Source organism: Rhyacophila brunnea, unplaced genomic scaffold, assembly GCF_057557595.1.
Source record: "Rhyacophila brunnea isolate RB1 unplaced genomic scaffold, BYU_Rbru_1.0 scaffold_6, whole genome shotgun sequence".
In the NCBI taxonomy this organism is placed as follows: domain Eukaryota; kingdom Metazoa; phylum Arthropoda; class Insecta; order Trichoptera; family Rhyacophilidae; genus Rhyacophila; species Rhyacophila brunnea.
The window spans coordinates 13,978,437-14,005,728 of NW_028233276.1; the positions used below are offsets into that span (position 1 = coordinate 13,978,437).

The 27,292-nt window shown below is 34.4% G+C and overlaps 1 protein-coding gene across 2 annotated transcripts; it reads left to right on the plus strand.

Annotated features, from left to right (window-relative positions):
• Positions 1 to 27,025, plus strand: LOC147065229 (zinc finger protein ubi-d4-like). Of its 2 annotated transcripts, XM_085956363.1 has the most exons (10): positions 1 to 81; positions 233 to 342; positions 3,040 to 3,133; positions 6,150 to 6,345; positions 7,961 to 8,254; positions 9,729 to 9,810; positions 10,012 to 10,323; positions 11,660 to 12,070; positions 24,394 to 24,506; positions 26,012 to 27,025. In XM_085956363.1, exons 1-10 carry the CDS (start codon positions 26 to 28, stop codon positions 26,135 to 26,137), a joined length of 1,794 nt encoding a protein of 597 aa, XP_085812489.1. In that variant the 5' UTR covers positions 1 to 25; the 3' UTR covers positions 26,138 to 27,025. The 2 variants fall into 2 exon arrangements, with proteins under 2 accessions (XP_085812489.1, XP_085812488.1); XM_085956362.1 differs by lacking the exons at positions 24,394 to 24,506; positions 26,012 to 27,025 and having other exon boundaries at positions 11,660 to 13,862.
• The last annotated feature ends 267 nt before the right edge of the window (positions 27,026 to 27,292 follow it).

Sequence of the window (27,292 nt, forward strand, 5' to 3'; positions counted from 1 at the left end):
ATTATTGTAATGTCAATACCCAAAAATGGCGGCCGCCGAGATCCAGGTCGTCAACCCTGAAAATCTGCAGAAAATTGAAAGGTCTCCCTTTATTATTATGACATAAATGTCAAAACATTCGTCACGTAATCTCAGCTGAACCGTCGATTACCATAATACTTATATTTGGTTAAAATAGACGAAAATAACCAAATTGATAATGCCGACTTCAAAGAGCAATTTTCTGTTTTAGTTTTTTCAATGATTCTGCATATCGGGAGGCAATCGAGAACTCGGCGAGCTTCAATACCAGATTATGTGTGGAAAGGCGACTCAGGATGCCTTTTTTGGATCCTCAAACAGGTATGGAAATACAAAATTTCTAATTGAAAGATACGTTGTAATGATATCATCACTTCAAGCTGTCATTCTAGATTTCTACATAATTAGCGTTTCAGAATCGTAATGGCATATTATATTGTGCATTGTTAAATACGTTACGTCATAGAAGCTAGTATGTCATGAAATGATAATTAATTTATACGTTTCTAGCCAGCTCATACCACGTTCAATCAATTGACCACAATAAAAAAAACTGGAAAATAAATTGATATGATAATAAAAAGTGTACATTATGTACTTATATTTTGCTTGTATGGAGTGAACTCTTATCATATGCATGGAAAGCGTATTACTTTTCTCTATCTTAAAAGTCGTTAATACATGATAACGTTGGAATGACAATAATTGGACAACTGCCAGTAATTGTTATTCTTTTTTTTATTTATTTAGACAGTGTTTGACATTGCCTTAACCGGTTCCATGCCTTCAGCGAGTTTTCTCGCTCTATGAGGCTGTGATCGACAGGCCGCACATACAATTTTCACGAGTTATCTCGTCTGACTTCTCAAATTAGTAGCCACAGTCGATTGATTTCCATAATCTAAAAAATTAAACACACAGTGACATCTGTTTGATAACGTTTGTCATTAAAAATTTGCGCCCTGTCAAGATACTGCCATAGTAATATCGTGAGGCATAGAAAAGGTTAAATGGCTTTATTTTGTTCCATCCTTCCATATTCTCTGCAAGCCTTGTGGTGGATACAATGGGTTTTCCAGTGAATTCCTTTATTTTGTTACTCCATCACATCGGTGTTGGCTTTCTGTCTCTTTTCCCTGACACACTGAAGAAAACAAGCAACCTTTCGAAGCTTTTGGTGACTTGGCAACCAGTATTCTCAAAGAATTGCATTATATGATACAGAGGATCGAAAATGTCTTTACAATGAAATGATCTTGGGGTAAATAAAATTATGTTACAATACTTTACTGTTATGCTCCAGCATCAGAGCATAGGGCAAGCACAGGGTCTCGCCCTTCTCGCTATGTGTGACCTGCAGTCCGTAGACCGATTTTTTAGTACCGCTGCAAGGTGAGAGAGAGTTAACCACGGCCACAGAATCCTTGAGGCTCTGCCATTGGGGTATAGAGTGTTATACTCTCTAGTGGCATCCAGAACACATGTCCAGGCCATGTGAGGAATCTCTTCGGAATTACGTCAATCACCAAGGACTGGATAGGCCAATACAATAACTACCATAATTTAGTGCTTATTATTTCGTAATATCACATTTTTTCACCAAGACGTGGAAAAAAATCATCATTGCCCTTTCACCGATTGCCTCTATTACAAGGTATCCATGGAAATAAGCCGAACCGAATGGTTTATGACGGTCTCACCTTACGCCGAAACCGTTTATTGCCGTAATCATTCTTATCTGCGGATTTGTATATACGGGTGCCGCCGTGTTCCATTATGCTCCATTCAAATAACGGTGTTTGTACATGCGCGTCTATTTGAAACAAGTATTCCTTATATTAAAACAGAAAAATATTTTTTCTCTAGTGTCAGTTTTTGATGTCTATGGGCACTTAACTGTCAAATAAATGACAATTTTTCACATTTTGCCGCTAGATATCCCTAGTGGTCCATATATTTTGAACTCGCTATTACATTTACTTTCATATTATTTCTTTTATTTTTCGACTAATACTACATTATGGCCGGATAATCCGAATGCCGAATAAACGTTATTGAATAAATAATCATTACAATATAAACAAATGAAAGTAAATGGTTATCGTGATAGTATACCTACCTACCATATAATTATTATGCATAAATCGATTCCAGCATAATCATGTGAATTGAGTTGTTCAAAATATTATATTACTTGTATTTATTTGATTTCATGAATCTGCGTCTGATGTGTATTTACTAACGAGACTCTTAAATTTGAAAGCGTCGCCGCTTTTATGAAATTTGCGGCATTGTAGATTAGCTTTATCTACGAAAGCAAAGTTTAGTACCTATAAATAAAGCATTCATGATTGAATAAAATGAAGCACCAATTATAGAATCAATTGTAAAATAGATAGTACCATTAGACAATAATCAAAATAATACACTGAATCATAATGAAATACGGAAGAAAACGAGTACCTATGACAATTATCAACAAACGCGGGCTGTCAGTTGCGATCTGTCAAAAATGGACTCTGCCGAATTTAGCAATCGGTTCGCTAAACTTATGGTAGAGGGGCATTAGGTGTTCGGGTTCGGCGAGATGCTTATGTACTAAATTTGGATGAACGCAATTATATGGGCGTATTATATATCTGGCGTAAAATCGCATTCTAAAATTTTGGATGAACACCCTATTATGCTAGGACTCATTCTATTGACACTTTGAGGAAAAATATTTGAAATTTTAATACAATAGCAGGGCCAGGGTCATACATGCGAAAATGAACAAGGGCAGCTAAAAGCTTTTCGGTTTGGTGTTTGTTTCATGTTAAGTACATAATATAATAATTAAAATTAGTGATTGCCAAGTTTTACAGAGAAATCCTCCCAATCTAATAAGAATCAACAAAAGTGACAATAAAACTATTATAGAAATGAATGTAATAGGTCTCTCTTAAATATAAATACATCTATGTTCAACTTTATGTTATGGTCGCACAATAATAATGTGTTTTCCATTTCTTTTTCTAGGCGTGGCACAAAATCATTGCAGTTTATTTATGAGCCGAAGACAGCGGATGCCGGGGGCTAGAGAAGGACAGATTTACACATATCCAGCAGCTAGGTATGTTAATATACATTACTTCAACACACTATGTATATATTAGTTTGACTAGCATATTGTTTTTATGGGCACAAAAACATCTCCAGGCTATGTATACATCCCCTTAGTGCAAGGGAAGACATGTATTGGTTGAACTTAAAGGATGCTCGGCCAAATCAATCGACCGGTCACAATCACGCATCAGGAGGCCCGGCCCGTCAAGCGTTGTACATACTAATTTATACTCGTAAGATACATCTATTATCAATGCCATGAAAAATTGTCAATGGTTTGACATTTGTAGATTAAAATATCTGTTCCATAAAATATATCTACAAACTTGATATATTTTATGCTGGTCTTAAATACATACAGGAGCTGAGTCAAATTTATTTATTATTATTACACTTCAAATGACTCACAACTTTCTGGTTTGATCTGGCTCGGCTTGCTTGTGCATTCATCACGGCTGTTGATTCCTAAATAGACTTAACTACCTCGGATCACGGGCTTCGCAATAATTTTCAAAAGATCTTACGATTTGCCAATGTGTGTTTAGAATTTTCAGTTTTATTAGTTTTGTAGTATTTGTAATGTATGATGATTTTTATTGGTCTGCCCATTACTTATGGAAAATTATAAAATGTGTTATTTTATTTCTCCTTCCTTGAAATATTTTATTGAATTGTATTAATTCTACTGCTTCACTCATCTATTTTGTAATTTACCCGTGTCGAACCTAAGAGCGCAAGTCTGTCTTGCAAAACCCGTAAATCTAGTTTTGGCCGAAAATAGATTTTTATCAAATATCTATTTCTATGTAGGGTTCTTGCACCCATAACATGTCTAATCATTTCAACAATCAATCGACAAAAACCTCGTAAATATCAGGGATTGTTATTTTGTTTTGTTGATTTTTAAAATTTTGAAATATAAACAAAAAAACAGTTGTTAGTCGTTTTACTGTTTTCGACTTTTGAGGTTTACAAGAAAGACGGACAATATGTGTGTGTGTGTGTGTCAGTCAGGTAAGGGTTCCTATATTACAAAATACAGTAGGCGCTCGGTAATCCGGCACCCATATTTTTTCACCTATGCCGGCTTGTCGGAAATGACGGATTATTGGATTTCTATAGGTTTCGTGTTTACGTTTTTTGTCCACCATTTTGTTTGTGACACTTTCGCGCACGAACAAACAAACACGTGTTTATCTCTGAAGGATGGGCACCGAACTGCCGAGCGACTCCACCTGTAATCCGGCAGTTTAAGTGAAACCTGCCAAATTATAGAGCAGGAGAGCTGAGTTGCAAAATGCCGGACTATTGGACATGCCGGATTGGTGAACGCCGAATTACCGAGCGCCTACTATATTTGAAGGATTTTTATATATTTCACTTTGTATTATTGGTCACCATAGCAATGGAAAGAAATAGTTTTACGACTAAATCATGCGCATTCGCTATAGAGCTGAATTTATGTTAAACAAATAACATTGTTGCTTTGCTCCGCCTCTACCCTAGAATGTGTGCTGGCTGCACTTTTTAGTGAACTGTAATATGACAGGGATGATTTGGATGCTGGGGGGGAGGTTATATCAAGGATTCTAGGTACTGACCTTTAATGATGATGAGGCAGATGCGCTGGACTGGCTCTGTGGTCTGTTTCTCACTCACTAACACTACCACTCTCCAGGTTACTCTGTACTTTTTGAGTCACTCTGTAGTTTGTTGAATAGATGGTTGGTTTATGAGTTTGATTGTTCATGAATTACGGTGATTTACGCGGCATTGGGCGAACCGCTATTTCGTAATTGAATTACTTCTGTGATTGCACTAGGGCCAAACGAGTGGACATCTTGACTCGTTTATGGTCTGAAGATAACTGCCTGTCATTAATTTATTAATGTGTCTAGTACTACAGTGCCTGGATGGCGACAATAGTTATGGACGTGGGTAGGGAATTTATATGGGATTTGCGCTATCATGTGTTTAAACTTAACTCTTTTACTCCCAGCTGATTTAGCCTAGCATATGCGAAAACTCCGAAGCGTTTTTTGACAAAAAATCGTCGATTTAGTTTTTTTTAAATAACAAATTCTACACATGTTTTAAAAATTTGAAACTTTTTTTGTGTGTTCTCAATGGTGTATAAAGCAATAATAAGTAATAATATTGATAGTTTACATCAATAAAACAAAAGAAAAAAATAATGTATCAATATTTATTCAGAAATGAACGGATAAAACTATGTTTGAACAACAAAACAAGTGTGACAACATTTTTTTATTTATAATTGATATATCAAATTTTATAATATAATCTATCCTTATGTAGTAACAGAAAAAAAAATAAACATATTATTATTTCTCTATGAAATAGAATTTTTATAAAGTAATCAAAAAAAATCGTATAGTGTCAAGGTATTCAAGAATATTATTCAATTCACGAAATCGCAAGAGAATTCGATACAGTATCGACGACTAACTGATATGGAATGAAGTCATTTCAAAAAATAAGTCTCAAAGCACTAAATCATTTTAATAATATTTATATTCATGTATTTTTTCACCATCTTACCAAAAATACAGTGGCATCCATTGTTAGTTCAAAAATTACAAAATTCATGTTGTAATGTGATATATGAATCATAAAACAACTAAAAGAAATATCAGAATTTAAAATGTGTCATAAAAATAATGTTTTATTATTTTTATGACCCTCTTTGGTCTCAAGTTCGACAGCAGAGCAATTATGACTTGTGAGTTATTAGGGTATGGCATAATTATAAACAATGCAGACACTAAAATAAATGTTACTCACCACCCAACACACAGTGAATATAATGCTTCGTCTACATGAAACGAAATATGACGGGAAAAAATTTGGAATAAATCGTAAATTTGGTTCCAAACTTTCTGCCGATGGATCGGCCCAGATGGAGTTTTCGCATAGGTATGGTGGGCCGAAATATCGGCCCCATGGGAGTAAAAGGGTTAATAAAAGCAAAAATTTGAAAGTGAATTGTTACTGTTCTGCAGATGGCGTAAAGCGCGAAGACAATACCTGTCACTTCATTCTCGAGGGCGCTGGGGGGCGTTCGGTGCAATCGGTGATGGAATCTCGGGGGACGGTTTTGGGGGGGAGGGGGATGGCTCAATGGACGCACACGATACCGATAGCAAGGACAGCCACCATGCCAGGGACGGTATGATGATGAAGGATGACGTTCCAAAGGTAAAAACATCAATATTGATGTAAAAAAATTTACTGGTGGCTCTCACCATTACTAGATTGATAGTGACAGATCACAATATTCTATTATTTGAGACGGAAGCCTCGAAAACTCTTATAAACAACCATTGAAATACAGTTGAACTTGGTTATTACGAGGAAGATGGGACCGACTGAATTTGCTTGTTATAAGCATTACTCGTTATATAAGATTTTACACGCCACGTTCTATTAAAGCATAGAACATAAAAAATCTGAAAAAAACTGTAAAAATCCTCGAAACAAGCATGGCATTCATAAACTACAAAAGAAGTGGTTTATTGTAATGAAGTGCTGACCTGGTAGGTACCTACTGACTTCACAAAGCTTGGTTTTTTTACATACAATTTCAACCATATGCGTGGATACTTTTTCAATGTTGTCGGCGAAAACACCAATTAGGTACTTAGACACTTAACTGGTGTCATAAACGTAATCCGATCCCGGCGGCAACGGTCTAGTTAACTTCCCGGTCGGATTTTATTGCTTAGGGTCGAAAATGTTGTTTTTAAACGATCGAAACATTAACAGTTTTGCTCGGTATACACCAGAAGTAGCTCGTTATAAAAGTGAATAAATGTATGGAGAAAATCTTAAACTAAAATGTCAACAAATGTTTCCTCATTACATCCGAGATCTCGCTATTTCCGTGATCGTAATTACCAAGTTCGACTGTAGTTGAAAGATTTATCTCCCTTTAAGTGCCATGCTGAAAAATATAGTATTTTCGTAAACGTGTATGGTTACGTTGGAACTGTATAATAATATTTTTCGCAGGACTCACTTTTAAAGTGAGTTTTAAGCTCCAAAGTAGACATTTTTCACCAGAAATAAGAATTCTGTGGGAAATGTCTTGGACCAAATAAGTGAGCTTGAATTTTCAGTTGCACGTTTTGAAAATAATGCTTAATGTAGGTGTGACCAACTTGTGGTCCTTTACAGGTAGTAATGTGACCCAACTGAACAGTGAAAAACTAGTTTTAAATTTCCCCCTTTTCTTTTAATTTTATAAATAATAAAAAAGTAATGCCATACTTAACTCATTATATCTGTTCATGGAAATATATTTTTATTAGGCGCGTGAGTGGATATATATATACGCGTATATAAATGGATACGGATGGTTAGACGCATATACAATAATATTAGTGAACATATTATTTTCCATGGACATAAATCATCAGTAATTTGCCATATTGTACCAAATATGGTTTCGTCTATGGATGGCCTCTAACTAATGTTGTATATTTAATGTGGGGCTCAAGACAATTCCTCTCCACTCAATGTGACATAGGGAAGCCAAAAGATTGGTGACCTATGGCATAAAGCAAGATTTAACATTGAAACGGTCTGACATAAGAAGCAGCAGATGTGAAAGGATGTTGAAAAAGAAGATATTAATAGCTTCACTTATTGTGAACATAGACCTCAAATGCGGCTTCCTTTATGTTTCTAGCTCAGCGTCTAGGATGTTGAAGCTGCTGTCCAAGTATATCCTACCATTCAGTATAGATTCATTGGGACACAATATTAGGAGGGAGGATACTTAAAATAGTTTATGTTGTTTTTTCTGCTTCAGGAGTGGCTATACGATGACATGGGAATGGAAGAACTCGACCCCTATGATGAACCAGAACCGGACTCTGATGAAGACTATTATGACGATTCGTACTCTGTCAGCCGGCGCAGGCGCGGCGGCGGAGGAGGTGGCCGTGGGGGAGAAAGAGGAAGTTCATCATCCCAGAGTGGCAGCACCGCCGGCGCAAAAGGCAAGAGGAGAGGGGGTGGCAGTTCAGGCAATCTGGGCTTGTTGGACGGTGTCAATAAAGACTGTGAACCGGGTGTGACTCCAAAGGGCAGAGGACGTGGAGGGGTATGTTTCTTGTCTCGGGACGATATTTCAATGGTGGAATCGCAAAGTATTTATATTACATAATATGGTCTCAAAATTGCCATGGTTTTTGCTGATTTTTTTAGTAAACCCACAAATTCCATAGTTTGGTGGAAGGTGTTTCATATAATAAACTTTAGATCCTTCTTACTATAGACCGTTAAGTTTTTTTTTTCAGATTTTTGCGAAGCTGAATTCCAGCTATTCTTCCATCTTTTATAATGTCCAATGTTAAATCTAGGATAATATCAAACTTCAATGCTTCCATGTACATACGTGTTATTGTCACAAACTACAACATATAGCTTATTTTTATGACTTATTTAAATGACAAAATCCTGATATTTCAAATATTGATTTATGCAAGAAAAGACATTTCTATGAGTATCTTTCGTTTTTTACAATTATTATTTATGATCGACCTTAAAATTGAAACATCAAGCGGGGCAAGCAAGACAATGCAGTGATGCAGTACTGCATATTTCAAATTGAATGTCAAATTTATTTTGCATATCTCAAGATGCCCTTTTGGTGTCTGCAGTTCATGGCTGTTGCCTACTATAGGATGCCAAGTCTGGTGGAGCGGTAGGAATTAGCGTGGATATACCCTCCACTCTGTGGGGGCCCATATGCTCTGCTCGGGAGTAAAAATGGTTTTTTACTCTTAAAAATTATTGAAAAATAATAGTAAGGGGAGACGTTTTGACTATACCTAAGGGCGTAGCCAAGTTAACTATGTGGAGGTCCATATACTCTGAACCAGAAATGTTAGGTACTGTTCGGTTATACCGGAGGCAGCGGAAAACGCATTTTGAAAATAGTCGATAAACTGGATTATTTGTTAGTTTGGGTTAGTTTAGGTTCGGTTAGGTTGGGTTAGGTTAGGTTTGGTTAGGTTAACCTAACAAATAATCCAGTTTATCGGCTATTTTCAAAATGCGTTTTCCGCTGCCTCCGGTATAACCGAACAGTACCAAATGTTATCTTACATACGCTTCCATGATTTATCATTTTGTTCAAATCACAACACATAAAATATGACAAACCATCTTTATATCGTCTCTGTTCTGGCAGACCACACTAACTGGAGAATACTAGTTTTGAGTAATTTGACTTTGAAGTTGTTAAAATGTTTGAAATGGTCTATCATGTGAGTTTATTAAGTAATCGTAAAAAGGATGACTTTAAAATAAAGACTGTTTATTTATTAAGAAGGTTTCCAGATGGTAAAGTTTGAAATAAAGAACATTTTGGTATAACTAACTCAATATGTAATTTTTTTCGAATTAGTGTCTTCTGCCAGAACAGTGACGATATTATGTAGGTGTATGTTCAATAATATTTTTGAAATTGAAAATTTCATTTGAAAAATAAAGAATAATTCAATTGTATTTGAATAAGATATCTATCGTTTTTCTCAGATTACGGAATTAAAAGTAAAATTATTGTCTTCCAGGGTCGAGGCAGGAAGAAGGCCATCCAGCAAATGTTGCCCTATGAAGTCGCAGGAGACGCCGACAAACCTTATGGCTGTGAATGTAAGAAAACTTTCTATCTACTTTACTCATTGTCCACACTTAACTCTGGATTATCGGGTGATATGCAAGATAACGGCGAATCTGACATATATTTTGATTCATGGATAATTTCCATTCAACAAGAGTTGGGTGGATTATTAATTAAACACATTTATGGGGTGTGTCGATATATAAAAATTCTATGTTTTTTTCATTCAATAGTATGCGGTGCCCGCTATAAAACTCGACCGGGGCTAACCTACCACTACACCCATTCACACAAGGATCCAAACTCTGGGGGCGGGGCGTCCGCTTCGGCTGGGAGCGATGGAGATTCTCGTGACAGCGCCGCTCGGCCACCGAAAGATCTGACAGCCGTCGCTGCGGCAACTCCTAGCAGCCTGGCAGTAGTTAACCCGACTGCGACTGCTTCTCTGCCTGTCGGAGCTCTGTCTGCCGAAGCCGTGACAGCTGCGGCGGGGCTCGCATCGGAGTACCAGGACAGTTATGTCACCTTCCTCAATAACCCTGCCGGTACGTACTCGGCATTATAATAAATTGCTGCAGTGTACAGTGGAACCTCGGTTTTACGTGACTGGAATTCACGTTTTCCCACTATTTGCATGTAATTTCTGCAGTCCCGTTTCATTTTAGTACATTTTGTGCTATGTTTTACATTTCTTTTTTCTGCAATGTATGTCTGAAATATTCAATATTCCGTTACAATTATTAAATGCATGACAATCATTAAAATATTAAGGTACAGACGCATGTGTACATTTCTATTTATAGACAGACTGCAGTGGGCAAGGCTACAGTTATGCAATTAATTGGTGGACAATCTTTTATTTCAATCAAAGAGTGGTTATTGTCAATCATTCAATTTTAATTTATTTATTTTTTTAACATATTGTGGACATTACAAATTATAAGTTCAAGACGTTCACAACATGACATTTAGAAACAAAGATATATAAATATAACAGTATTACATAAAAAAAGAGATATATCAGTAGATAAATTAGATAGGTACAAGGAAGTACACCGGATGAGCTAAGCAGACCCTATTTTAAGAATTTATAAAACAACATCCACTTAAACTCATTCTCACGTAGGTGGAATATATCAACACCCGAAGCAATTTCATTGAACATAGTTATCGCTCTCCCAAATAGCATTACCAGTGGCAGGTTGGTTCTGCACCTTGGGAGAATAAACAACTGATGGTCTCTATTTCTAAGATAGTTATCAGGGACACACAGGTCAACATTCCACGCTTCGGCTTGAATGTTAGTCACTTGATATTTTTCAATTGTGTTTTTTTTTCACCCGTTTAAAATAATGTGCAAAAAAAACCGTTGTCAGTTCAAGAGAAAAGGAGCATTCTTGAAAAGTTGAAAGATCATGTTGACATAGAATGTTCAAATTTGTATGATTTTTTTAATGTCTATTTATGTTTTTGTTTATCAGTCTCGAAAACGTAAAATCACTTTCAATTCGCTGTATACATATATAATATATTTATACATAACGTAACCCATAATCAGCTAACTTCAAGGTCCACCCAATGGAATACAGAGATATTGACAATTATTGTAAATGCCAATAATAATTCTTATCTTTAGATAGATTGGCAATGTTAATGTATTTTAAGTATATGGCGAGTCCCCTTAATGCGAATGTGTTGATTTGTAATCGTCAATTAATAATGAATGCTCCTTGTATTTATGTTAATGTTTGAGAGTAACGAATATGCCCTGTGCTGGAAACATTGATATTTCTCCATGGACAGTGTCAATCTTTGATGCTGTTGTAGTTAGTAGAATTTTATATGGATTATATAACACGGCATTATGTTCTTGAATTATAGGTCCGTCAGTAACCCCGTCGTCCGCGGCCGCACGCCGAAGTCGACCCGCCGTCACTACCGCCAACGCCTCCGTTCCCCCTGACCCCTCCTCCATCCCCGCCACCGACAACAATGTCACCGCCGCGCCATCTGACGCTACCCCCTCCGAAACTCCCGATGATATCAAAACCCCCTCCGCCGACCCTCCTTCTCCTGCACCTCCTTCCGATCGAGCCCCCACCGTCAATGAAGACACGGCCACCGAAGAGGCTGGGCCATCTGCTGAACCTGCCACCGAAGCCCCAGAAAAATCTTTGGAGACAAAGCACGCGCCGTCACCTTACTGTGACTTCTGTCTGGGAGACCAGAAGCAGAATAAGAAGACAGGGGCTGCGGAGGAGCTGGTCAGCTGTTCTGATTGTGGCCGATCAGGTGAGACCCTCCGATCTGATAATGATGGTAATGGTGGTAGCACTAAAGTCAAGGGAAACGAGGCTATGTCTTATGAAGATCATAATAAAGAAGTAGCAAAGTGTTTAAATACGACAAAGGGACGTAAAAAAAGTCAAACATCTTCATCGAGTACCAAAATTAAAAACATCACTCGGCCTGTGTCCAATTTAAACGGTATGAATTCAGCGCAAATCGACTCAAACGATCGAGTATCACTCAGCGAATCCCCTGACGGGGCTCATTCCAAGAGTTACTCAGTGGACGATTTCGATAGCTTTGTTAATAGTTCCAATTTGCTGGATTGCAAGCGACCTCAAGCGGCACGGACCAAGTCCGATGACCCGCCGCCCGCAGAGAGTGACGTCGGGTGTCTTCCTTCCACGCCGGAGGTGACTGACAACTCGGTCACTGTCCGTAAAAGCACCAGAAAGAATAGCACCAACTCCGCTGTTCAAATTAAGCGGACACGGCGAAAGTAGCCGTTGATTATTTCTACAGCTGAGTAATTGCGAATTGTTTTGAAATGAATAATAAAATCTCCATCATACGGACGTCGACAGGATGATTAAGTGTAGCATCCCGAAACTCCTGTTCGTAACAGATTGTCGATTGTACAACAAAACGATATTTTTGTCAATATTTAACTGGTATACCTACTTTTTATTATGACGCACAAAATGTTTCGACATGAGAAAATATATTAATTTTTATTTCAATATTTCAAATTGATCATTCGTCCTTCTACAATAATGCACTAAATTTAATACGAAGTGATAGTTATAAATTCACTTTCCTCGTTGGCTATTCAGTTCCTACTTTCCACTGGAAATATGGTGGAAAAATAACATATATTTATATAGTGTGAATTCTATATTTTCACACAGACCAATGATGTGTCGGCCACAATATAGAAATCTCATCGATATACGCATTTCAAAGTATTGAAATAGTTGGAATAACGTACTAAGTATGTATGTATGTAATTATTACACATTCTCAAATATGGTGGCGGTTTTATGTGTGCCCCTTTATCAACAATTTCTGTGTGCGATATACATCACACAAATATGTAGTAGTTATGTCACCAGGATTTTTAAAAAAAAGTTTGATTTTTTACACTCACATTGTAAAAAATAAGCAGATTTTGGTACTTTCCGTGAAGCAGCTTCAAGGAAAACTGCCACTGCTGAAATACATTATGTTTCACAATGAAAGCTGTATTTAAAGATGAAAATGGTATGAAAATGAAAAAGGCCGCAGTTTTCGATAATTTATGATCATATCGTATCATATTACTTAAATTTAAGTATTTCTAATCGTTATGAAACCTTCCTACCACCTGCCAAAGAAAAGCTAAATAAGTTTAAAGAGTAAATCTATCGGACTCTACTCGCGTAGACTGAGAATATAACACCACCGTTTTAAAATGTACATAGTAAATAGTTATATGTACACGGTTATTAAATTTTACTAGTTTGAATACAGAAAACTGCATTGAACTGTGTTATGTTTTTTTTTTTTTTTTTTTTAATAATATTGGTTGCGTATCATGCAATTTAATATTTCCAAAAGCCTTATGATCCGCAATACATATTGTTGTATGACGTAAACAATATGTGGTCTGAGATTAATGAATCTCATTCTATGGTGAGTTGTAGAAATAAAGATGAAATCAAACTAAAAATCATTATAAAATTTTCGCAATTTTTAAATTTATTTATTTATCTGTGATTTTCATTTTTTTTTTTTTTTGTAGAATAAGTACCTATACAAAATGAAGTATGAAAGCAATAAAATTAAAAAATTTACTTTCCCATTTATCGGTATACATAATAATTTTTTTTTCAAATTATGTAGGCTTATTTTCGTTGTATTTATATATAATATATATTTTGGGATAAATCCCACCTTCTCAAAGTATTGTAACATATAAAATTTTATAGTCGCAATAAATTCATCTATTTAATGACTTAAGTTAAGTCATTTTTATTTTAGTTCTATAAATAAGAATCGTGCCCACCTAAAGCCTCAATTACATTGAGCTTCTTTACGAGCTGTTTATTGGCGAATTTAAAAGCTGGCGATTCAGCTACTGCTATTTGATGATTACACACAAAACTTTCCATTCGCTGAGAAGCCACAAGCCAGTGACTATTTTGACAGAACGTAGTTCGTTTTTTTACCGGGAGGTTGGTACTGCGCAGACGCAGTAGGCCCACATGCCGGCGTGTAGCGTGTAAAGTTTACCGGCTTTCAACTTTTCTCGGTAGAGTGTTTACAACCTGCTTATTAGCTTGTTCGATGATTACACTGGGCGACTTTACAGGCAGATTGTAAATTCGCCAATAAACAGCTCGTAAAGAAGCTCAATGTAATTGAGGCTTTATACATTCAGAATTCGACAGCTTATTCAAATCAAACAACCAAAAGTCAAAACCGGTTCATAAAATCAATCATGAAGTAATTAATTATTATTTTAAGCATGTTTTTTCCTGAGCTTACGCCGAATGGAGGGGTTACATTAACCGACTTTATCACGAAGAATGGTTGTTAGCCATTCGCATAACCCATTGGGTCTGTGTGCATAGGATGAAACGTACTTTGAAAAACACAAGCATTTTTTTTGCCCAGCCATGGGACCGAACCAGCTACCCGTGGCTTTATAGACGGCTGCTCTACTAACTCGGCCACTATGCGTGCAATTTTATTATCATTAAATGATTAAAACAAGGTTTTATATGGATAATGCTGTTCTCTTATTATAGAGCTATAATCAAAGCAATACAAGTTGTCCATAGATTCAATTTTGAAATAAAATCACTGCTATTCAAAAACTACAACAAATGGGTGTGTGATACAAAATTTTGACATGATTGTTTTAATAAAAGTTTATTAAAATTACCCGAAAAACAATATTTGTCAAATGGGGTCCCGACAAAACCGCCCAGACATTGACGCCAAAACAATGTAGATTGTAACTATTTTTATTTTTAAAATATTATATTTTAGATAGGTACCTACCTACACAAATTAAAAAAACATGCTAATAAAAATTATTAAAAATAATAATATTAAAAAAATATAAATTATTTAAAATTAAATTTCAATATTGTGTTAAATATTCTAAATAAGAAATACGTCTTTCTATTAACTGGATTTATCTAGTGTTAAAAGATGATGATTTTATTAACTTTATACTCGACTAATAGCTGCAACATTTTAAATCTCAAATTACACTGATTATCGTAAGTATGTAAATTTCTATCGATATGCGATTCGAAAAACCTAAAAAGCACTTGTTTTATATATTTTTTTAATTTTTTGCGGGCGGATTTGTCAGGGCGGTATTGACGAGCACTGGTACGGGCGCATTTGGTTTGGCGGTAATGTCTTGGTGGTGACGATCAGTCCGTTACTCCTGTTTCTTAATGAGGTCTTGATTCTATACAAATCAATTCAAGAGTCTCGTGTAGTTATGATAAGCTCTTTTTAAATATGCTATACGACATATACAATCATTTCAATACCTAGTCAAAATCCATTCCCCAAAAATTACCCTGGTAATATTTAGTTATTTAAGGTGAATTATATTATTCTTTTGTAGATACATATTTATCTTACTAAAATTTTATTTGTATATAATTTTCTTGTCTGTGTATTTTCTCCAATCTACATTTAAACGGAGAACAAATAATGTGAATATTATTTTTGAAATCCTTAGGTATCTTGATATTTCAACACTACCGATATAAATAATGCCAAATTACGTACTAGTTGTTTATCTAACTAATTAGGTTATCTTTTACAAATGGCGGTGATTTCTAATACTGCTTAAAAATCTGTTGATATTTATTATCCTCTTGTTTGATACTTCTTAAATGCCTTTACGCAATCAAATATTTCATAAGAGAGTGAGAATTCTCAAATTGGCATAAGAATCAATAGCAATATAGCTTTACGTTAGATAGTAAAATTATATTATCGTCATGTTTGAGAACTGACACTAACCAAAAATCTATTATATCGTATTATGTATGTATTGTTATCATGTTGTGTGATGTCCCTATATTATATATTATTAAGTAATCGTATTTGTTAGAAAATTAGTCGTAGCATGTTTTGTGTCAAGCTGTGTTTAGCGAATTATCGTTGTCGAAGGAAGCTTGAAAGCGTGGAAAGTTAAATTAGGATCGTTGCTGATATAATTATGGTTTATCGTATAATGTTATTTTTGATGGAAGGATTGTTTTAGTGTGTTTATAGAGGTATGGGAATGATAATGGACAAATACCAGTTTTGACAACTTCTAAGCTTTGATTGGATGAAGGAATTGGCCGAGTACCTACTCAAAAATCGTGCATACGTCTTGATTGCCTGATTAGCACTAGTATAAACAAGAATTATGGTAAACTAAATTGTTTTGAAACTGGATAGATCGTAATTTTTAAAAAAAATCTAAATATGAATTACGGGCAATCAAAAATAAATATTTTTTCAATACTACGAAGAGACTGTTCAGTACCACTCGTTTAAAATAACATCAGGATGAAAGAAGTAAACATAGCCAAAAACCTTATAAGAATTATTTATTGATTTGACAGCTTTCATTCCAATGAAAGCTGTCAAATCAATAATCAATATCAAAATGAATTTCGAAGGAAAGATAGAATGTTGTTTGAAAATAATTTTATGGATCTACAAATTCGAATTAAAGCAAATTTCAAATAAAAAAAACAAAAGATAATCAGTATTAACAATATTTTAAAGCCTCAATGACATTGAGCTACTTTACAAGCTGCTTGTTGGCGAATTTAAAACCGAGCGAGTCAGCTAGTGCGATTGTGATGATGACACACAAAACTTTCCACTTGCTCAGAAGCCAACAAGCTAGCGAGTTGAAACCGTCATTTTTGGTACTATTTTGACAGGACGTATTGAGTAGTTCGTTTTTTACTGGGAGGTCGCTACTATTGCTCCACTGCGCCGATGCAGTAGGCCCACACGCCAGCGTGTAGCATAAAATTGACCGGCTTTCAACTTTTCTCGGTAGATTGTATACAATCTGCTTGTTAGCTTGTTCGATGGTGACACTGGGCGAGTTTACTAGCAGATTGTAAATTCGCCAACAAGCAGCTTGTAAAGTAGCTCAATGTCATCGAGGCTTAATAGATTACTGGGTAAAAATGATCAGAAGTAAATAATATCCGAACAGACTCAATTGAACACAGTTATTGCCCTCCAAATTGGCATTATGAATTGATCACAATAGACCCACTCTTGAGCCTGATGCAAAATCATGTTGTACAAATCTTTGCTATGTTTATGCGATACTCATAAAAGAGTGCAACGTGTGCGTTTTAACTTTATATTATAACTTAAAATAAAAACAGCAATTTCTTACCATTAATCGATTGGCATTTGCCTGGTATCATTCTCAGATCTTTATTCCCGCTAATCCTTTCTTATTCGGCCAAATTGTCACTATTCTGACAAGTTGTTAATTTTTACATTTCATTTGTTGATAAAGGAAATCACTATTTATTCCCTGTAATTAATTTCATTAGGAAATCTCTAAAAAGGTGTTACATTATGTTTTTATTGTATCTCTTTTAAATTTTATTATTATTAAATGCATTGGAAGAGAGAGACTGGAAATTTTACCAAAGAAAGCCAAAACTTAACCTAGCTTAAAGTGCCTAAAATTGACGTTGCTTTATAGTAACTACATAAACACCAGATAAAAATTTTGGTAACCTGTTGGTGTCTTTTTTTAGTGTATCTCCAAAAGTGTTCATTTTAAATTGAATTAAGATGTATACTTTTGCCTTTTAAAATCATAAAATTTACCATCAGCTTATAAATCTAAGTGTTTTATATAATTTGATCACAAATACTCTTCAATGTTGATTACACCATTATGTAAGATGAAAATTTTTAACACCAATAATAAAAGTAAAAATATGAATCGACATGTATTCAACGTACGCAACAATTTTTCATTAATTTCTTATAATAATATTCACAGTATACGATGTTTAACTAAAATGCAAAGTAACATCCCCGTCAAACGAACATGCTTAGTTTTTACACTAGAACTTGGCTAGAGCAATACTATGAATGTAGAACGCCACTGACTTAATAATCAAAGTGATAACCTTAAAAATTATGGCGTATATGCAATCCATAATATGTGATTTGACGTTAAAAAATAAACAGGCCAGTCTATGGACTTCTGCTATGTCACCATTTTGTTCAATTCATTTGAGTTGAATCCGACAGCTTCTGGAGTATCAAAATATGGCCAGAGGCGTTGTCAACTGATGCTATACATAACGCTTCATAGCATTTTTCTCACAATTTTTATTGCTTTCGGAGTTAAGGGTTACATTGGTATAGATCTGCAGGAATTAAAACCTGTCTTATGTCAGTACATGACCGCAGTAGTTTCACATATGTTAAGCATACGGTGAGTTCGTGTTTGACTGTAGAAAGGAAAAAGGACGTAATCCACACAAATCAAATTTTACAGGAGGCACAAAAACGTTTTTGTTATGGTTTTCGGTCAAAGTTAAACTACAAAATAGACATATCCGTAATATGCATATCCATAAGTGCATGATGGTTAAGAATTTGGTTTATATACCTATCCCTCAAATAATATTAATTATTGAGTTGATTAACCCAACAAAATGATAAGTCGTTTTTCGCACTTCAATTCTTTCTTTTTTTTTAAATTGCCAGCAAAATTAAGATAATAAATCGGCATTTGCACCTTCCATCGTCTGGACACAACGTGTATTTAGTCGTGTACAACGTTATTAACAAATAAAACCTATTTTGAAAAAAACTGAGGGTTACGTCTTTTTTCCTTTCTACAGTCGATATGCTATTGCATTTTTAAAGTATTCCGTTCTTCATCCTCCTTCCCACTACCAGATTTTCTTGCATTGTAGACATGCGAAACCATTCTACAGTACTCTCAGTAATCCGTCACCCCAAAAACCAGAGAAGTGTCCAATTAGTGAAAGCGGCGGATTATAATGCATACTTACAAAATATGGGAAAAATTAAAACAGGTTTGAGAAATTTGTACGTAAAATTACAGTTTTATTTATAATTAAAATCAAGTATTAACTAAATGTTAAACAGTAAATCACTAGACACAACCAGTTGTTCAGTGAGGCAGATATTCTTGAATGGCTTAGGATTCCTGACTTTCCCTATGACCAAAAGCTTAATTTTCTGTGTCCCGGTTGCATTAGAGCACGGCATAATTGTGATGCGGTCCTTGGACACTTTCCTCCCTGGTACATTACTTTCTTCGCGATGAACGTACGTTCTACGAAGGAGAAGTTTCCAAAATAAACCCGTCTCATCTGCATTGTATACTTCTACGCGGCGGGCTACTGAATTTGACAATCGAATACCGGTGAATTATAGAGCTTGATTTGGTGCTTTCGACTAGTAAAAATAACGGCGGATTACACGTAGTAGTTGTCGGATAATCGAGCGGCGGATTACTGAGAGTGTACTGTATTACCATTCTATGCAAATTTTCATCATCTAGTCAAATTGTATAAAAAAAAATTGTTGTGTTAATTATTCTATACAATGTTTTCCAATATATATATAGTTTTATGATGTTAATCTAAGTGCATCTAAATAACCACATCATGTTTCCTCAACTATGTGTCATGTATTGTACAGGGTCACTGATAATTGTTTGATATTATATGTAGGTATATCCATATTATTTGATTAGTAATATTTATTATGTGAGTTCACTCTCCTGTTACATTCCTCATATGAGTCAAAATAAAATTATTCGTAAGAATTTTACGTTTAGGTCATACTAAAAATTACTTCTCTGATTTTTGAAACTCGTTCATATTTGGACTTTGTCTCTTTAGACTTGTATAAAAGTAATTATGTTCGTTGGAATACGATGGAACATATCAAAATCATAATATCATCAGTAAAATATTTATGCTGAGTAATTTAGCAATATTATGACTAAATTATAATAATTAGCTACGTCATACTCATTATCGCATAAGTGGTTAATGGACGTTTTTCACATCTGTATAATTCTGAGAGTTTAAGTCTTACAAAATACATATTTTTGTGTAATACATAGACCCATTAGCAATTTTAATAAAAACCGGTTTTATAAAAATATCAATTAATTAGTTCTCATAACTACCATAAAATTTGGTATTCTAGAATTTTCTGTGAAATAGTTCACTACCAAGGCGATGTGATGTTATGTTAATTCTTCCCCTCTGTTTATAATGGATTTATACCACATAAACACCAGCCTAATCAATCTATAATTGGGCGGCAGTGTCGTAGGGTGGAGGTAGGCTGTTAAGATTCGACATAAATAGTGCACAGTAAACTTTGTCAGTAATACGTATTTGTTTTCATTGAACTAGCCTACAAATTGCAAATAGTGTTGGTTAGTGCACTCCTGGGTTTATATATATGTACACAATCAAGACTCCATTGAAAACTATCTCAATATAAGATCGATCTACAATCATAGAATTCTTTTCTAATACAATCTGTTAATAATTCCCTATTATTAATAATTATTAATACTGAATTCTGTATTGTTATATTGTAAAAATTCAATCATATTATCTTTTGTTTGTAAATGTAATAATACCTAGTCTACAAATAAAGTGCGATTTTTACTACTCTTTTTAACCTTGAATATAGGGCGACCCCAAATAATATTCATTTTTATATCATATTTTTCTTTTGTAATATTTTACTATCCCGCCTTGTATTTGAGATTATATGGTAGATAAACAGTTCACGTCAGCTATGATTTTGCTAGTGTTTTCCGCTCATGTATGTATGCAATAGACGTCATCACATAGTGTAAATGACAATAGGTCAGGCATACAGATATGTCCGTAAAAGAGCGTCGAGATTTTTAACTCCGTAAAAGTCCGCTATGACACCGTGATATGTTTGCGGCTAGCAAAATCATAGCTTTAGATGCTAAAACAACTGAATTTGCTCATGTAATAGTGTTTAACTAATATATATCTATTATATTTCAATTAAAAGTTTGCTAAATCTTGTCAGCGATTAATGTAAATTATATAATTTTAGTCAGTTTTGTTATTGCTTACTGAAATATAATTTTACTGTACCCTTCTCACTCGCCTTAAGCTTAGACTAAAAATTATTATAATTTTATTATTGTTGTCACAAAATGTGGATAGTGGAAGTGCAATCAGCCATTATATATTTTTTTTAGTGTTGCCACTCTGAATAAGTAACCGCATAATGAAATTTTGAAAATGAAATGCTACCCAATCATTGCAACACTGCCCGTTGTATTTTAGAGACTTTTTTTGTTTCGGTATATTGACTAAGTTGTTTTCTGTTTCTGTTTAAATTTTATAAACACATAATTTTATGATAAATTATAATGATATATTAAATAAAATGGAATTTATATAATATATATTCTATAATATACACACAAAAGAAAAGAAGTGCCTTTGATTTTTATTATTTTTTTTATATATAAAAAATCCACCTCTTGTAGTTTTGTGCTGAAAAATAGTGAATGACTGCACTTCCAATCGAAACATTTTATTGGTAAAAATAATATTTTTCTAAAAAAAATCCCATGAAATTTTTGTCACTAGTACTGCCATCTGTGTATATATTTCATTATTCATCTTTTATTATTTGATTATGGTTTTTTTTTCAACTGCTTAAAACAACGATTCACTATTGTTCGGCACAAATATTACTCATTCATTCCTTATCATTCCTTTGAAAGTAATCACAGTACGAAGGCTGATTAAATATGGCGATGGCCAGATAAAAATATACAAGAAAAATAAACGGCAGATCCCTGCATTGTGTAAGTAAACCAGTGGACGTTGTATCTCCTTACGATACACCAAATAATATAGGTAGGTAATATGATTAAAATAATACACTACAAAAAAGTCTTAATGCGATTATGATGTAAACAGATTACAGCTTCGTGTTGTCTGCATTCTGTTACACCAATTTACTATTGACAAGGCGGTCATTAATACAATTACTACATTGAATTGATTTGATTAGATGACAAGGCATTATTTGAAATAAGAACATCGAACTTACTTGAGTAGATGTGTAAGAGCATATTAATAATTGAGAACAATGAGATACACTCATAATTTACAAGTCAGAAGCTTCCAAAAAAAAACTATTGATACTTTCTTCTGACAATGAAATTTTTTCAGATACCTACATTTTTTTCTAGTGTAGCCAGATGTCACGTATTTCACTTCAAATTTTATTGTCACGTAAAGTATTCATCCGGACATCCAATTGTCCCATTTTTATTAAGTAAACATGCATTCATGGTAGACGTATATATAGTTAAGCTAGCCTACAAGTGTAAACAGAGAGAAAACCACCACACATTTCAGTTGAGCGTTAATAGTGAACCAGTCAGCAACAAACCATATAAAATTTATAATATGCCCAAACGAAAGCCTGTTGAAGTCTGACTGCGTGAATGGCAAACATCTGCATTGAGGAACAGTTGCTCCCTATTGCAGACCTACCAGGCACTCAACTCCTGCAAATACATTGTTGGCATAAACCACACGCAGCGGGGACGCAACCAATGTATGTATAACATACATAAATGGGGATTAAGTCAACCTCTTTAATGTGAGTGCAGAGAAATCCAAACCACTGAATATGACTTATTTTAAAAATTCAGCAGGAAGCTTTGTAACAACAATGGATGAAGGAATAAAAAGTGAGGAATTAAGTAATCAGTAATGAGCATCATCACCTATGTACTACGCACCACTGGCGAAGGGTGGAAATAGGCTGCTAAGAATCCGACATAAATAATAGACATTATACTTTGTCTTGTTGAGGCTACAATTAGTATGGGGCGGTAATTTAAGTCTGCTTATGGACGCTGTTAAAATATGTCGCCACTTACTGATTTATATAGGTACATGCCTCTTATGCTATCTACCTCTCTGAGTCTTAATATGCGTCATCCAGGTAGTGGTTCTCTGAGGTTTTACAAAATGGTCTAAGGGTTGCGCTAACCAAAAAAGGTGGAAAATCACTGTTCTTTATGGTCAAACCACTGCAGTTTAAGTCTCCCAACTCAAAAATTCCATTTCCTGACTATTGAAGGAGAGCCTCTTGAGCTGTTGGGTGTGTTCCATCCTTGAGACATGGCTTGCCCGACGGAGTCACCCTACTTTCATAATATGAATATATTATATTACACGACAGATAATTGTAAAATCCGTAAGCCACAGTGTAAAGCCGTCTTCACATACAGCTCTGAAGATATAAAAGGAAAAAAACTTTTCTGAAGTGTCCATATGCACTACATAGAATTAATAGGTTTTAAGAACTAATATGCTTCTGGTGAATTGGGAAGAGGTGAATTCAAATAAAAAATTAACTTTTCATTTTCCCAGCAGATTTAAATTTGGAACGTTGTGTGGAATAGATTCTGGAGAAAACCCATATCAATGCGATCATTGCTCATTTATTATACAAAGTTGGTAGATACTTTGGGCCTACATTTTTTATGCAAAAAATCGGATCACCACAACAAACAAATTGGCCACCCCTGCAGATCTATTCCAACCACGTAACCACCATAAAATCTTTTCATTATTTTTCTGGATCTGACAACTTTGTTTTTGTGTTAACATATTTATTCACAGTCTACGAGGATTATTTGAATCATAAGGTAACCAAGCCGTCAAATGAAAAATATTCAGTTAATATCGTAGATGTTGGTAATGGGTAATGCCACTGACTTCTGTTATTCGGCTGCCAAACTATGACTGGGTGTATGTGTATGACTAACCTTAAAAATATGATGATTTGATGCTTGAAAATGAAATAGGCCATTCTATTTACGTAATCATTTTGTTCAATTTATTTGAGTTAAATTGAATAGTGTCCATTGTCGCTTATAATAATAATATGTACTATAAAAGTATGAATATAAATTGGTATTAAAATTAAAATTTGTTAAAATTATTTTACGTGATAATTAGAGTTAAGTATTTTGTTTAAAATGCCAGGTCGCAGATTTGTCAAGATTGTCAGAGGCGCTGTTAACGAATGCTATTCTTGACGTTTAATATGCTGGGATACATAATACTTAATAGAATATTTACTCCCGATTAAGGTTACATTGAAATGCTGGAATATACAACTATGAATTTTAACTACGAAATGGTAATACTTTATTATATATAATCTTAAATGAGTTTTAAATAATATGTTAACAGGGCATCCAACATGTCTGCAATTCACGGACAATATGATCGTGTCGGTGCGTAAATATCGCTGGCAGTGCATCGAGTGCAAATGCTGCTCTATGTGTGGAACCAGCGATAATGACGTAAGTGTAAATGAATGATATTTCCAATCGAAACATACAGATTCAGCCATCTTTCCAAAATTATTAGCAAATAATGTGTTAAAAAAAACTTTATAAAATTGGCAGATGAAGCACCATCGCAACAAAATGGAAAATTACCTTTTACAGTAGGTAATGGATAGAGTAATAATAGTATAACTTCTCTTAAGAATGCACAGTCAAAATATTGTAATTGATTTTACAATATTTCTATGTACACAAAGTCAAATTGCTCAGGAGACTAACAAAACTGTGAAGTAGGTATACATAAACTCCATTGTTTATTAAATTATATGTCATAGAATTGAATAGAATTTTTTTAATGAAGATTGAACGACTACAAGTGGACTTAAAGCTAAATATGTGATTGCAAATTGTGTATAACTCTTTTCAACATTCTGTAAATAATAGCACCTGTACACATGCATGGATTTACTGGGAGCAATAGTGTGTATTTTAAACTATCGAGACAATAACTGCTTACACGTAAAAGTGCTGACTGTCCCTCCAGTCTCATTCTTCAAGAGTAAGCGAGACGCGATGTTGTCATTTTATGGTACTATTTGACAGGTCGTATAAATCGGTTAACTTCAAAATGAGTCTCCGCGGTGTAGTTTGTTTTTTTTCCGGCAGGTTCGCCACTATCGTTCTACTGCGCGGGTGCATATCGAAAAAATCCCAAGTGTCGCATGAAAATTCAGAAGCTTCTGAACTTTTTTGATTCATGCATGCAATCTTGCAACTGCAGGATAATACATGTTTACCCATACATTTTCTTGTTATGGCCACGATTATCTTTCAACAGTAAATCCATGCACATACATGTAAACTGGGAATAAGGCTTTGTTTACAAATGTTCCGAATAAAATACTTATAACTTGTCATACAAAGCAGCTAAATATTTAAATCCTGTTTCACAAGTAAATGTGGTGACGTGAAATCAGCTACTAATTATTTTTTTTATTTACTTTCACTACTACTCATTTAATCCTCAGCACCTGAATTAGTTATCTCTTTACAGCCACATAAAATATTTTTTCGTTTTATTCAGTACTGAATATACACAATATTTAAGAATTTCTAGGACATGTATGTTTATGTTATTTTTTAAATTTCATGTATTTTCACATAAATTTTAAACACTGATCGGATGGCATATTAGTGAAAAAATAAATTACCCATCCAGCGAGGTAAGAACATTACACAAAACTGACAAAAAACGTACATAGCAGGTATTGAGAGCTTTACCAATTAAGCTACAAAGCCAAGTACTAAGTTCCTTGCTGATATTTGCATACATGCAACACATATATCTGAGCTAGTTTTCAAATTCTGTTAATAGTGGCAACCATCTTTTGCAATTTTAAATCAAAATAAGAACATTACTCACTTGTTTCATTGATTTTTTTAAGTTGTGTACGTGTGGAGTTATGTTACATTATTATTCTTGTATGTAAAAAATAATTTAATAATTATTTTTGTTCCAGGACCAATTATTGTTCTGCGATGACTGCGACCGCGGTTACCACATGTACTGCCTCGTCCCGCCGCTGGCCACCCCTCCAGAAGGTTCATGGTCCTGCAAACTCTGTCTTGAAGAGTTCCACAAGTAGATTTTCCTACTAACTACCTTGTTTACTATTCATGTTCTTATGCGGCAAGCTTTATATGAGTTACATTTGAGTCAATCCAAATATTCACTAACCGTGTTCATGTTTATTTAGATCGCAATGCCATGGCCAATATAATGTTTTATTCAGTGTCTTACGCATTGACAATGCTTTATATATGAGATATCAATATTAAAGTGGACACATTAGCAGAATAAGTCAAAAACATGAATTTGCAATAGCACTCGATTTTTCAACCATATATTATGTACAATTCAAACTTTATGCTAATGTGGTATATTTATAGAGACAGTGGGTAGAATTCATTATTTTCTCATTTGTATTTATTTGGGCACCCTTTTATTCTTCAGTTGTTGTGACCATTTACAAGTCAATGGTTCTACGGTACGTTTACACATTTTTCAGTACAAATATTTGTTTGAAAGACATAGTTTCGAAGATCCTTAGGCACGTACTTGAAATATCCTTGAAAAAAATGGATTGAATTAATTTTAAACACATCAGATAGCGTACCTATTACATTAAAGCTGCGATTACATTATGATCACGTCACATGCTGTCATGACGACAAATTTAATCTATAGAATATAATATGATATATTAGAATATTTTGAATGATCACTATCTCTATAAATTCAATTATGGAAAGTGCAAACTCAAATTTATTAGTATTTTGAATTATTATTCATTATTCATGCTAATTTCAATTATTTTAACAGTCTACAATGTGTGTACGTTAAAATTACCTGCAATATTGCATCCATAGATATCAACAAACCCAACCAGCAGACCATAGATAATAGATATAAACACTAGATATAGATAATAATTTAATAAAAATCCAGAGGAGAAAAAAACAAACGGCATGCAGAACATAATAAAAAACGTTCATTGAGTCATGTGGTTGGCGAAGTAGCGCGATATGCATGGGGTGAGATTTTGCTAACTGACAATATTCGTTTAAAAATTCAAAATATGCTACGGGATGGTCGCATCAGTCTGATAACATTTTAAATACAAAGAAAAGTGACATTACACATTTTTTCCCCATAGCGCGGCATCTTTTTGTAACAGCAAATAATGTGTTGATAATGTATTCGAACCTTAAAATTTATATTGGCAGCTTAGTGAATACGA